At 41.4% G+C, this 14,466-nt stretch overlaps 1 protein-coding gene across 2 annotated transcripts in view; it reads right to left on the bottom strand.

Annotated features, from left to right (window-relative positions):
* The window catches only part of LOC132834763 (uncharacterized), a 37,102-nt gene that overhangs the window by 22,082 nt on the left and 554 nt on the right, over positions 1-14,466 (bottom strand). For both annotated transcript variants that reach the window (XM_060853750.1, XM_060853751.1), the window contains exons 2-3: positions 4,407-4,536; positions 794-976 (exon numbers count right to left, since the gene is read on the bottom strand). In XM_060853750.1, the coding sequence (XP_060709733.1) occupies positions 794-976; positions 4,407-4,536 (313 nt within the window). The remainder of the gene's footprint in view (positions 1-793; positions 977-4,406; positions 4,537-14,466) is intronic.

Here is a 14,466-nt window from a genome sequence, read left to right as displayed (position 1 = left end):
TGATTTTTGGGAATTCCTGGGTGGAGTGGATGGAGTGCTGTGACTCTTCTACTAGGTATTTCAGTTGTGCATGTAGTTCTTTGGCCAGTCTGTAAGTTGGTGTTCTGGGTAGTGAGACTATGGGTCTGAGGGGGGCTCCTGGTTTATGGATTTTCGGTAATCCGTAGAATCGGGGGTGTTGATCCCGTCTGGTTTCAGTTTTTTGGAACTCCATCTTGTTTAATTGTCCGGAATTGTGTAATTTTCTTAGGAGATATGTAGCTGAAAATGTGTTGCTGGAAAAGAGCAGCAGGTCAGGCAGCATCCAAGGAGCAGGAGAATCGACATTTCGGGCATGAGCCCTTCTTCAGGAGATATGTAATTTTGTTTCCTAATTGTGGAGTCGGGTCTAGCGCCACCTGTTGGTAGGTGTTGGTGTTTGTGAGTAGTGCATTGGCTTTCTCTATGTAGTCCCTTCTGTTCAGGATGACTGTGAGCCGACCTTTGTCTGCAGGTAATATAACAATTTCGACTGGGACAACACATCTATCCTGGGACAGGCTAAGCAAAGACATGCCAGAGAATTCCTAGAGGCCTGGCACTCCAACCACAACGCCATCAACAAACACATCGACTTAGATACCATCTATCAACCCCTCAGAAAACAAACAGGAAATGACATCACCACAAAACCCAGGACAAACATATAAACCTCAACCTGAGCTACAAACCTTCACAAACAGGAATAAAAATTAAAGGGTCAAAAAAGGATATATATAACAACAATAAATGTTGCAATAAATTATGTACTTGCCATTGTTAATGATGTTATGACCCAACAAGAATTTCTGTTCGTATATCTGCTTCACACTGAGCTGTCGCAATTTGTGATCCTTTGACTTGGGATTGTTCATTTCTTTATAGATCAGTTTATCCGTTGGTGAGATTGTGACAGGTAAGTTGAAATGTTGCAACACTTCCTTCATTGTAAAAGGACCTATTGTGAGAATGACATATGAAAAAGTGGAATAAGACAAGGTTATTTGTCTTTGTCAACTTTGGTACTCAATGATTTCTGTTTTTGTTCTCTGTTAACTTTCAGATTCTATTTAATTTTCTGAAGGAGGCACCATCTTGAATGCAGAGCTTTTGTAAATATGGTTACAGAGTGCCTTGCAGAAGTGTAATACTAATCTATGCATATCATCTTCAGCTACTTCTTCAATTACTTTCCATCCAAACGTTAGAAGTGGGGATATTGACTGAGGATTGCCCAAAATGGATGAGTGCTTCAACATTGATACCATCCAGGACAAAGCAGCCCACTTGATTGGAATCCCATCCACCACCTTTAATATTCACTCCCTCCATCACTGACCGTTAGCAGTAGCACTATGTACCATCTACAAGATGAATTGGAGAAAATCAGCAAGGGTCCTTCAGGAGCACCTCCAAACCCCATGACCTCTACACCCTCCTTGAAGGACAAGGGAGGGGGGAGGCTGGTGGGAGCAGACACATGGAACACACCACCTGAAAGTTCCCCTCCAAGCCTCTCATTATCCTGACTTGGAAATATATTGCTGTTCCTTTTGTGTCACTGGGTCAAAATCCTGGAATTGCCTACCTGCCGACCATTTGAGAAATTTTGCCACAACTTGCCAAGAGAAAGCTTTTTATTCCTCTCAACATGAAGGATGGTTCCAGGCAAGTGAAGGAGAAAGTGAGGACTGCAGATGCTGGAGATCAGAGTTGAGAGTGTGGTGCTGGAAAAACACAGCAGGTCAGGCACATCTGAGGAGCAGGAGAATCGACGTTTTGAGTGTAAACCCTCCATCAGGAAAGTGGGGGTGGCTCAAAGGGGCTGAGAGATAAATGGGAGGGTGTGGGGCTTGGGGAAGGTAGTTGGAAATGTGATGGGTAGATGAAGGTGGGAGTAAACGTGATAGGTCGGAGAGGAAGTTGGAGTGGATAGGTGGGAAGTAAGATGAACTGGTAGACCCTACGCCATACCACCCCTCATCTCTGTCCAAGACCCCAAAGGATCCTTTTATATATGGCAGAGATTTTCCGGCACTTTCACACATGTCATCTACTGTGTCCATTCCTCTTGATATGGTCTCCTCTACATTGGGGAGACAGGAACCAACTTGCGGAACATTTCAGAGAATATCTCTGGGACACTAAACAACCCCACCACCCCATGGCTGAACACTTCAACTCCCCCTACCACTCTGCCAAGGACATGCAAGTCTGAGGCCTCGTCCTCCACCAAACACTAATCACCTGACGCCTGGAGGAAGAATGTCTCATCTTCTGCCTTGAGACCTGCCAACCACACGGGATCAATGTGGATTTCACCACTTTTACCATTTTCCCTCTCGAAATGTCGACTCGCCTGCTCCTTGGATGCTGCGTGACCAGCTGTGCTTTTTCAGCACCACTTTTTTTTAGATTAGATTACTTACAGTGTGGAAACAGGCCCTTCGGCCCAACAAGTCCACACCGACCCGCCGAAGCGACAACTCACCCATACCCCTACATATACCCCTTACCTGACACTACGGACAATTTAGCATGGCCAATTCACCTGACCCGCACATCTTTGGACTGTGGGAGGAAACCGGAGCACCCGGAGGAAACCCACGTAGACACGGGGAGAACGTGCAAACTCCACACCGTCAGTCACCTGAGGCGGGAATTGAACCCAGGTCCCTGGCGCTGTGAGGCAGCAGTGCTAACCACTGTGCCACCATTCTTTGACTCCAGGGAAGTGAAGCTAGATGAAAGCAGCTGTTTAATGACTACATCCTGGATGGTGTTTTTCATTTACACTGCTTCTGGAAGAGTATCATTGGGACAGACAGCGACCTTTCTTGGAATAGCTCTAACCCTATCATTAACACAGCCAAACTTGAAGAGAAGATTAGATTTTCTCATGTTGGAGATGATCATTGTCTGACACTTATGTGGTATGAATGTTGCTGGTGTTATGAAACAGAGGTTGACCCCCCTCTGAGAATTAAAACTGAAACACCGAAAGAAGAGCACCTCATCCTATAATCTGTAAAAGCAGTGTGAAGACTGGTGTAACCTGCTTTTCAACAACTTCTAATGGTGAAATAAAATAAATCCCCAACATCATTTTAAAATCAACAAGTAACAATTTGTTTATCTAATTCTAACAGTGAACAACTTAACTAAACTATTAACAAACCAAATAAATCCCTTCTAACTACCAACTATTCCTGAATAAAACAAAATTCTAATGGTATGTTGTTCCAATAAATACAAGTCCCACTCATATAATAAAATAGAATTTAGTCTCTTGAAATTACAACCAGACTACATGTCTTCCGGAATATTCTGTCCTTCTCTGTCGATTCTTCTGTCAGGAATGCCTTCTCTGTCATTTCTTCCATGAGGAATGCCTTCTCCTTCATTTGTATTGTTCTTATTTAGATGGTGCTTTCTCTAAAACATGGATGAGGCTGTGAGAGCCAGCAATTCACTCTCGAGAGCTGAGAGCCGTTAGCTCTGGTGGATGGCAGCTTGCTTGGGGGTCTTCGTCCAACTGTCCCCGTCTGTTATACCCATGATGACTTCTCAACATTTCATACAATAGGATTGGTCCCATGCTGTCAAAACCATCAGATTTGAATTTAATAGGTTTTTGGTATCTAAGTGTCGGTTTGAATTGCTTGGCTAAATTCAAAAACCCGTTGTCTTGATTAAAAAGTACTACTTGGCCTGCTAACTGTACAGCCTTTCGATACAAGTTTTCAGTTTGGGTGCTGTAGTGTCCTTGTAAACTTTCTAGCTGCTGCTCTTAGACATCCATTTTAAATCTCTAATCACAGAAAAATCACTATCGTACCATGTAATTCATTCCCCACCCACCCCCAGCTTTTTACAATTTTACAAATGCCAAATTCTAATGTCCTGCCTCCCAAACTACAATTAAAGTGCCAAACTTCACAATACTGGCTATTTGGTGCACTCGGACCTAAATCATGTTAAAGTTATCTTTGAATGTCCAACAACCTTACATTGTAATTACCGGAAGGAAATCCGGTTACATTGCCTTCCCCACACTAGATTTATTACAATATCTTGAAGTTCTATCAAGATCCTGAATGTCCCCAGGAGAAAATGCACAAACCCCTTCTCACGACAATGAGAAAGTGGACAGTCAGTATGGCCTTCTACATCCTGTGAAATAAGATTTTTTTTGGTTTGCAGGAAGAATATTAACTGAGACTGGAGTGGAGGGAAAAAGCTTTAAATTGGTATATTTGCCATGCAAATGAGGCTCAAATCAATATTTGATCAATGGATGAGAGTAGGTTTCACTAATTGAGCTTTTGTACAATCTGATTCAATGTTCCCATGAGTAGTGACTGCAGTGTTTAAGAAATAAAAATTACCAGTTTTATGTTTCTGATGTACCACATCAAACATCACCGACTCTAGGTTTACAGGAATCGACAGGACTGTTTGATTGTGGGATTCTGTAATGGCTCTCTTTTGCAAGTACAAGGAATGAATCCTAAGAATCTGCAAAAACAAAGAGATATAAAGTGATTTGTTGCTAAACTGTACAGATACTAACACATATTTTCTCTTGTCAGGCAACACCTATTCAGTTCACTTGGAATTTTCTTTGATTTTTTTAAAAAGAATTTTCTGAACAAATTCATTTAATTTCTCACTGGTGTAAAAACACTACGTTTTTACACCAGTATGACTCCATGTACTGTGCCATACATTAGGACAGAAGGGCAGGGCAGCACTGAGCCTTCATTAAGTGCAAGAGAATGTTATACCTTCATAAAACTACAGTTCCACTCAGCTAGGAACCGAACTAGTGCCTTGGAAAACTAATCATTCATTCTTTGAATCTATTTCAGTAAAGTGGCTCAGGAGGGCAGGCTTAATACTCTGAGTCAAAACACACCCAGATACTGAAAATGTGAAAATAGACACTGAGAAGGTTGGAAACAGTCAGCGGAGCAGATAGCTCCTGTGTCAAACAACTCAAAAAACAGGCTCAAAACAATGGAAACTTCTAGATAATTAGTATGGCAAATTGCCCAGTGAAATTAAGAAGAATGAAAACAATGTTGGACAATGACTCATTGTCAATGGGGCAGAACATCTTGTGCAATGTGTCTGATCTCAACATAACCTCAACTGAACATGCACCACCAGGGATTCTAATGTTGTCTGCTTCAAAGTTCCAAAGTTAATCAAATGAAAGTTTGTTTTTAAGCAGGTATTTCAATAGCACAGTATTTACTTCACAGTTGTTGCTAGGTGCAGAGAAAGGTTATTGAGATGTCTAAAGCCTTGGTTCAATCTTACCAATACCACTGCCTTGAGTCTGCATCACCCTTAACGACTCTCCCTAATCCTTCCTGCCTTTCCCCCACCTAATTCACCTTCTCATCTCTATTTAATGTAACTTTTAACTTTGTAAACTTTATTTTTCTACTTTTATACCAAGAAAACTGTAGTGCTGAACCTTATAATGGATGTCTTAATTTTTCTACTTGTGTAACTATCATTTTGTAGCCAGGTATTTTGTACCAAGGTCATTGCACACTTTGCACAGTACTCTTGTAGCCTGTACTTGTGATAAGTGACAATAATTTTACATCTAGTCTAAATATTTCTACTCCTTAACTGCAATGGAGACTTGTCTGATGCTCTCTGCTATTTTAACAGATTTATTTCTCTAACTTCCTCTTTCCTCCTTCAAAACATACTTATGTCTTCAACGGCTGCTACCTGGTTCAACCTCTTTGGTTGATTAATTTATTTATTGTCACATGTACCTTTGTTTACGAACAGTACAGGCAGGTCATATTAAACAAGGATGAACAGATTGAAAAGACTTGGACAGAGGCACACAGGTTACATTGCACAGAACATGCATGAGGTGAGATCAATGTTAGCAGGATCAGCATTATTTGAAGCTAGAGAGTCCACTCATCAATCTAATAACAGCGGAGAAGAAGCTGTTGCTGAACCTACTGGTGTGTGTTCAGTATATGTCCTTTGTCTTCTGCCTGACAGAAGAGGTTGTAGGAGAGCATTACCAGGGTGTGATGGGTCTTTTCTGCAGCAGCAAGCTATGTATATGGAGTCCATGGATGGAAGGTTGGCTTCCGTGATGGTCTGGGCTCTATACATCATGTTCTATAGCTTCATTAGGTCCTGGACAGAGCAGTTGACAGAGCACCTGAATAGTGTGTTTTCAATGGTGCTTCTGTAGAAGTTGGTGAGGGTCCTTGTGGACATGCCAAATTTCCTGACCTGCCTTCTTGACCATCACATCTACATTGGAAGTCATGTTCCGCATGTGAGTTTCTTCAAGCCTACTCAACACCTTGGCCTGTTTCCTTGGAGGATATGTCATTTTTCATTCTGAATCCACTCAGCTCCAAATGCTTTATTATGTGTTTATGATTTTTCGGAGTCACGTTTTGCTTTTGCATTGTTCTTGACATTTTTAAATCAATTTTGATTTAATTTCCCACTCCACCCTTTAAAAGGTCTATTCCTCTGTCTTCCATTGCAAACTCACTTGCATCCAATATACCTGCAATATTCCATTCCCTCTCCACTTATTCTGGACCATAAATGTCATCTACATATCACAGCATCTGAACTATCCTTCTGTGGCATCTGACCTAGCTGCTGGTTGAATATGGATCCTTAAGTGACTCTGAGCATTCAACCTCATTTTCTCTTCAAAAATTGTAATCTGTCCTCAGTTTCCACCCACTACTCTCCAAATTTAACAGATTGTTTGATCACAATTGTTTCAGCATCAAATCAATTTTTCCAACCCTCTCCATTCCTCCCTCATTCTCCTTTACCTCCTGAGCACTGGTCAACCTTTTCGAGACCCTTCAGTCCATCAAGTCTGCACTGATCCATCTACATTAATCCCACTTTCCAGCACTTGGCCCATAGATTAGATTCCCTACAGTGTGGAAACAGGCCATTTGTCCCAACAAGTCCACACTGACCCTCTGAAGAGTAACCCATCCAGACCCATTTCCCTCTGACTAATACACCTAACACTATGGGCAATTTAGCATGGCCAGTTCACCTGGCCTGCTTGAATATTATGGCATCTCAAGATATCATAGAAGCCCTACAGCCATTCACCCCATCAAGTTTGCACTGACTCTCCAATGAGAATCCTATCCAAACCTCTACCCTATCCTCGTAATCCCACTTTCACCATGGCCAATCCACCTAGTCTACATATCCCTCAATATTACAGGGCAATTTAACATGGCCACCCCACCAAACGTGCACATCTTTGGACTGTGGGAAGAAACTGGAGCACCTGGAGGAAGCTCACACAGATACAGGGAGGACTTCCAAACTCCATACAGACAGTTGCCCAAGGCTGGGGTTGAACCCGGGTCCCTGGCACTGTGAGGCAGCAGTGCTGACCTCTGAGCCACTGCCTCATCCCTATACAATGTGGCACTGTAACCCTTTTGCAGCTTCCTGTTTAAAGGAACATTTATCTGTTGTTCAATTCCAAAGCTGCTACCCCATGACCCACACAATCCCTTTCTGTGACATAATAAGTCAAAACTAGTTCCTTTAGTCAGTACAGGGAGTTTATCATTGCATCAGGATTTAAACACAATGTGTTTGCTGATCACTTCCTTTCTGTTACTAAGCCAACACTTCACCCTCTCTCAGTCCAATGTTCTACTTGGCCTCCTGCACAATTCCAGCATAGTTCGATGTAAAACACAGTGTGTTAATGACTCTTGATATGAGGTGCGTGAGATTAGTACTTGTACTTGGTACTCTTGTTGGAACATTTTAATTGGCTAATCTGTGCTGTTGGCATCAACTGTAACTGTTGAAATGCTTAACAAATAACAGATACAATAGCTATTATTAATTAACTCTTCCAATAACACCCCATAAACACTCCCTTGGCAAAGGTGAAGTCAATAAAATAGATTGTCTCACACGTAATTTTAGTAGCCCAGGAGGAAAAGCATTAAGAGAAAACTCAGAGAAAGTGTAGCAGGGAGCGATGTCATTCAGCAACAGACCCAACAACAACTGCTACTGAAAAACTAAGAAACTTAAAACCCTGGTTCATGGGAACTTGACCGCACCCTTTCAGGCTGCTTCTATTGTTCCAACTTAAAATGAACCCAAGGCCTCAAAAGTTGTTGACAAGTTTTTAATAGACATGTCAGGACTTCTGTCTTAAAACCTTTCATTGAAAAAAAGGTCAAAACAGACCTCTTGAAGCCACATTGTGTAAACATTTTGTAATTATTCTAAACTTTACTTCTTCTTTGGACTTAACAGGCTTTCATTGATCAGTATAATTAATACAGCCACTTGCACTGAGATATATTCTTTGAGCACTTTTCCACATAATAGGTACAGCTTGCAAAAGTTTAAAATGCTGGATATCGGGCAACTCATTGATTGGACTAAGATTGTGTTGATAATTTGTTAATATCCAGTCAATCATACTGTTAAGTTTGTACTGTTTTTTAAGATGGAGAGAACCAATTGTTGGCCACTTCGTGTGATGGAATACTCCCTACTTGCCTGCATGAGTGATGCTCCAAAAACCCTCAAGAAGCTTGACACGACAAAGCAACCCACTTGACAGGCTCCTCTTTCACCACTTTCAATATTCACTTCCTTCACCATTAATGTTCAATAGCCGCAGTGTGTACCATACAGAAGATACACTGCAGAAATCTACCAAGACTCTTTAGACAGCAGCTTCCAATTCATAACCTCTGCCATCTAGAAGGACAAGGACAGCAGATACATGGGGGTACCATCACCTGCAAGTTCCCCTCCAAACACTCATCATCCTGTCTTGGACATATGTCATTGGTCCTTCGCTGTTATTGGGTCAAAATCCCAGAACTTCCTCCCTAACATCATGCTGGGCCTACTTCCAGTACATGGACTGCAATAGTTCAGGAAGGCATCTCACCCCACTTTCTCAAGGGCAGTTAAGAATGGACAATAACTATTTGCCCACCCAGGTTTGCCCAAATTCCCTGAGCGAATGAAGAAAAAGGTTATCTGTCAGTGTGCCATAGGAGTTATAGCTTGAATTAACATCAATAATTTCAAAGAAAAAGTCTATTTCCATGACAATAAAATCTGATGACTAGTTTGTACAAAGTCTGCAATAAGTTTGGCACAATGATAGTGTCCACATCTCTGAGTTAGGAGACCTGGGTTCAAGTTATACCCACTCCAGAGATGACCAAAACCTACTCTGAACAGGCAGATTTTAAATAAGAAACATAAAGATTACTTGTGATGATAGGTATGGGATGAGAGGGATAAGATGAAGGAATTCAAAAAACCCTATCCTGATTTCAATCACTTCCCTGTCCTGCTAACCTTTATCCTTTGAGTATAGGAGTTGAGTTGTCATGTTGTGGTTGCACAGAATATTGGTGAGGCCACTTTTGAATTACTGTGCACAGTTCTGGAAGAATATTACTAAATTGGAGAGGGTTCAGAAATGACTTACCAGACAGATTCTGGGACTGGACGGTTTGAGTTATAAGGAGAGGCTGCATTGGCCAGGACTCTTTTAACTGGAACCTAGAAGGTGGAGGGGTGACTGTTTAGATGTTTACAATCATGAGGGCTATCGATAAGGTGAATAGCCAAGGTCTTTTCTCCAGGGTAGAGGATATAGGTTTAAAATGAGAGGGGAAAGATTTAAAAAGGGTCTTGAGCAGCAACGTTTGCACACAGTGGGTGGTTTGTATGTTGAATGAACTGTTCAAGGAAATGGCAGATATGGGTAGAGTTACTACATTTAAAAGACATTTAAATAAGTGCATGAATAGGAAACGTTTACAGGAACATAGGTCAAATACAGGCAAGTGGGATTAGCTTACGTTGGAAAACCTGGTCAGCATGGCTGAATTGGACCAAAAGGTCTATTTTCATCCTCTACGAGTCGACATGGAAAAGCAATAATAGCAGTGTCGAACATATATCCTTACTTACATTGACTCCAGTTTTGCTAGAGCTCTTTGAGATGACCTTTGGTCGAATGTAGTCTTGATGTTAAAGATATTTTCTCTCAACTATGGCATGTCACACAACATCTCAGCTCTGGAAATTTTGTAAAGTCAAATACACTCCTCTGTCCACTATCTGAAGGTAATCTTAGATGATAGCATGATCCACAGAATCTCATTAACTAAAGTGCATTTCCCAAGTATCTGGGAATGGGTTCATTTGTGGCATTTTTGGAAGATAATGTGCAGAGGGAGGAAATCACATTGAAGGAAGACTGGTGCAGTCTCTTAGTACCACCACTGGTAGAAAAGTTTCTTTGGCACCTGATCGGAATGGGAGATAAAGTACAGTAGGTAGATAGAAAATATGAATGTTAGACCAGTGATTACGAGCTGCAGATTCCCCTCCAAGTCACACATCATCTTGACTTGTAAGTATATAGCTCCTTCAGCATCATGGGGCAAAATCCTGGAAATCCATTCCTAATAGTATTGTGGGTCTAACAGCACAAAGACTGCAGTGATTCAAGAATGCAGTTCACCACCACCACCACCTTCAATAAGGCAACTAGGGATGGGCAATAGAGGTTAGCAAAGCTGCATGACTGTGTAGCTGATCTGACATTCCACACACAGTGAATTGCGTGCTGACATGCTCCATGAATTGACTTCCAAATTGGATGTGCCTGCAGTGCAAAGAGGTCTGAACCGTAGAGAAAGACTTAGAGGGAAATAGCTGGCAATGATGCTGGGTATCTTGGTGTGTAGACGTAGACCCCTATATCTAGGTCATAAGGTTCAACTCACATCCGAGCTGGAGATGTGCCACAACATGTAATGGGAAATTTTGTTTTAAGTCAGCGATGCTTACATTCCCTGAACAAATAAATTATAAAAAATTCATTCCTTCAAATGGTGAATTTTTTGGGATTTTTTTTGTCAAAATTTCAATTCCTTTTTTCTTTCATTTCCCTTCTGTCTTTTTCACGTATGTGAGGAGAAAAACCTTAGTGAATATAAAACTAGGTCCCTCAGAGTCAGAAATGGAAAAAGTTATAAAGGGGAGCAAATAGATGGCAGACCAATTAAGCACGTATTTTCTATCTTCACAAAGGTGGACACAAATAAAGTTGGGGAACACAGAGTCTAGTGAGAGAGAGGAACTGAAGGAAATCAATATTAGTGGGGAATTGTACCAGGGAAATTGGTGGGATTAAAGGCCAATAAATCCCCAGGGTTCAACAATCTACATCCTATGGTACTTAAAGAGATGGGCCTAGAAATATTGGACACATTGGTGGTCATACTTCAAGATTCCATATACCCTGGAACAGTTCCTATGGATTGGAGGGTAACTGATAACCCACTATTGAAAAAAGGAGGCAGAGTGTAAACAATGAATTATAGACTACATTGACATTAGTAGTTGGAAAAATGCCAGAGTCCGTTATAAAAGATTTAATAGCAGAACACTTGAAAAACAGTGACAGGATTGGACAGAGTCAGTATGGATTTATGAAAGGGAAATCATGTTTGACAAATGGGCAGCAGCATGGTGGCTCAGTGGTTAGCAATGCTGCCTCACCGTACCAGGGACTGGGGTTCAGTTCCCACCTTGGGTGGCTGAATGTGGAGTTTGCACATTCTCCCTGTGTCTGTGCGGGTTTCCTCCGGGAGCTCCGGTTTCTTCCCACAGTCCAAAGATGTGCAGGTCAGGTGAATTGGCCATGCTAAATTGCCCATAGTGCTAGTAAGGGGCAAATGTCGGAAATGGGTCTGGGTGAGTTACTCTTTGGAGGGTCAGTGTGGACTTGTTGGACCAAATGGCTTGTTTCCACACTGGAGGGAATCTAATCTACTGGAATTCTTCGAGGATGCAAATAGCAACTGATAGATAAGGAGGAGCCAGTGGATGTGATTCAGAGGACTTTCAATAACGTCCCATGTTAAAATTAAAGTACGGAGAACTGGATATAGTATATGACATAGATAGAGAACCAGTTAGCAGGATGGAAATGTAGGGTAGGAATAACCAGGTCTTTTTCTGAGTGGCAGGCAGTGACTAGTAGGGTATCGCATGGATCAGTGTTTAGAGCCTATGGAAGTTATTCTGGCAGTTATGTGGTTAACATGGTGTTGCAATGCATGTTTGGGATCATGTTACAGGGCTCCAGTAACAGATAATAATAGTGCACTGTGATGGGTTAGTTAAATGACTGGGAGATGAGCTGATGCTGAAGATGATGGTGTTGTAATGTGATAGGTTAAATGTGATGGAGGGAACTAGTGGCAGACGATGATTAGTTTAGAAAGGCGAAGCAAGGCAGCATGATTGGGTATGCTAAGGCCATCAGATAAGTGTGGGAAAAATAATTGTATAAATTGCAGGAGAACAAAAAGATTTTGGACAGTCAGGAAGACATTTTGCTGGCTTCCACAGCTTTGATTTTGCAAGATTAAAGTTTAATTTCATGAAGGATTTTCTGTGTCTCCTGGTAATTTTTTTAATAGAGCATTGAGTAATTCTTCCACAACAAGCCCCAGCTATTCACATTAATGATTTAGATGAGGAAACAAGGCATAATGTCTCTAAGTTTGCATACAATGCAAAGTTGGGTGGGAGAATGCAGAGATGCTTCAGTGTGATTTGGACAAGTCGAGTGGACAAATACAGAGGAACCTCTATTATCCGGAATTCGATGAGCCAAGTTTCAGAAGACTCGAACAAGATCGTCGGGTCCCGATCCGTGGCTAACTATGTTATCCGGCATTGGTTATCCAGCATTCGATTAACCAATTGAAATACTCCCTTTCATGTACAGAGGAATTGAGGTTCCTCTGTACATGGCAGACAATGTATATTCTGGCTAAATGTGAGGTTATCCGTTGTGATAGACAAATCAGGAAGGCAGATTATTATCAGAATGGCGATAGATTGGAAGAGGAGAGATGCAACAAGACCTAGGTATCCTTGGACAACAGTCTTTGGAAGTAAGCATGCAGATACAGCAGGCAGTGAAGAAGACATATGGTATGATGACTTTCATAACGAGAAGATTTGAGTACAAGAGCAGGCACATCTCGCTGCAATTATACATGATCACACCTAGAATATTGTGTGCAGTTTTGATCTCCATATCTGAGATGCCCGAAACATCAAATTTCCTGTTCCTTGGATGCTGCCTGACCTGCTGCACTTTTCCAGCAACACATTTTCAGCTTTGATTTCCAGCATCTGCAGACCTCACTTTTTCGTCATAGACTATGACTGTGGGGGAGACCATTTAGGACTGAGATGAAGAGAAATTTCTGAATCCAGAGAGTAGTGAATCTGTGGAACATTCTGTCACATTAAAGTGTCTGAGGCCAAAACATTGAATCTTTTGGAGGAGTTAGACACAGTTCTTTCTGCTAAATAAATTAAAGGGTATGGGGAGAAAGTGAAAGAACAGGGGACTGAGTTGGTTGATCAGCTAAGATTATATTTAATGGCACAGCAAGCTCAAAGGGCTGAATGGCCTAAACTGCTTCTACTTTCCAAATTTCTATTTTCTCTCTCAATCCAATTTTATTTCCTCTTTTTGTTTCCATATTTGTTCAGACTCCATCCGATTCTCCACTCTCCATCTTCATTTCAAATTCTGTGAATCTCCCTAGTTTAGGCAGTTTGTCCTATTGACCTATGCTGTTCTCAACTCCTGGCCTAGCAACTTTGGGAACAAGTCATTGTGCTGAATAAACAGCCAAACCCGAACAACAATTTCAGATCATAATCTTTGCCAACATTTCCCTCTGTACTTCTCTCTCTCTTGCTTTCATTTTCTTACTTGTTTTCAGACAGCAGCTGTTTAGGATCCTGCCATTTACACCTTTTCTAGATACGCCTGTTGTCTTTTTAACCATTCCCAAACCCTTTGCCTTTTGCACCAAGAAATTTTGCATAATTTATTCTCTTCTGCCCCTACCCAGGCATGACCCTTCACTTTCATTCTTCCCATCACCTCCATTTCATTTTCTCAAAACTAAAACATTACTTTTTGAAATTCTGATAACTGATCCGAAATATTCTCTACCCACAGGCTACCTCACCTGCTAATTCTTTGTAACACTTCCTGGTTTTATCTAAAGCCTTCATGACTAAATGGACAAGAAGGGACCTCACCCTCACCTTGACAGCTCCTGCACTTGCCCTGTCCAGTCCTGTTAGAATTTTATAGGTTTCAGTACAACCACCACTTTTAAACTCAAGTGACTATTATTCCAAACAGTTCAATTTCTCTTCATCTATCAGTTCCCTCACCCCAGGAATAAATTTGATAAACATTTACTGCACTCCTTCCATAGAGTGACCATCCTTCCTCGGATAATGAGATCAAAACTGCACACAATATTCCAGGTGTGGCCCTGCACATTTGCAGTAAGT

The sequence above is a fragment of the Hemiscyllium ocellatum genome, chromosome 42 (genome assembly GCF_020745735.1).
Source record: "Hemiscyllium ocellatum isolate sHemOce1 chromosome 42, sHemOce1.pat.X.cur, whole genome shotgun sequence".
Classification (NCBI taxonomy): domain Eukaryota; kingdom Metazoa; phylum Chordata; class Chondrichthyes; order Orectolobiformes; family Hemiscylliidae; genus Hemiscyllium; species Hemiscyllium ocellatum.
Note: the sequence above shows the minus strand (reverse complement) of the source record. Positions and strands in the feature narration are given on the sequence as shown.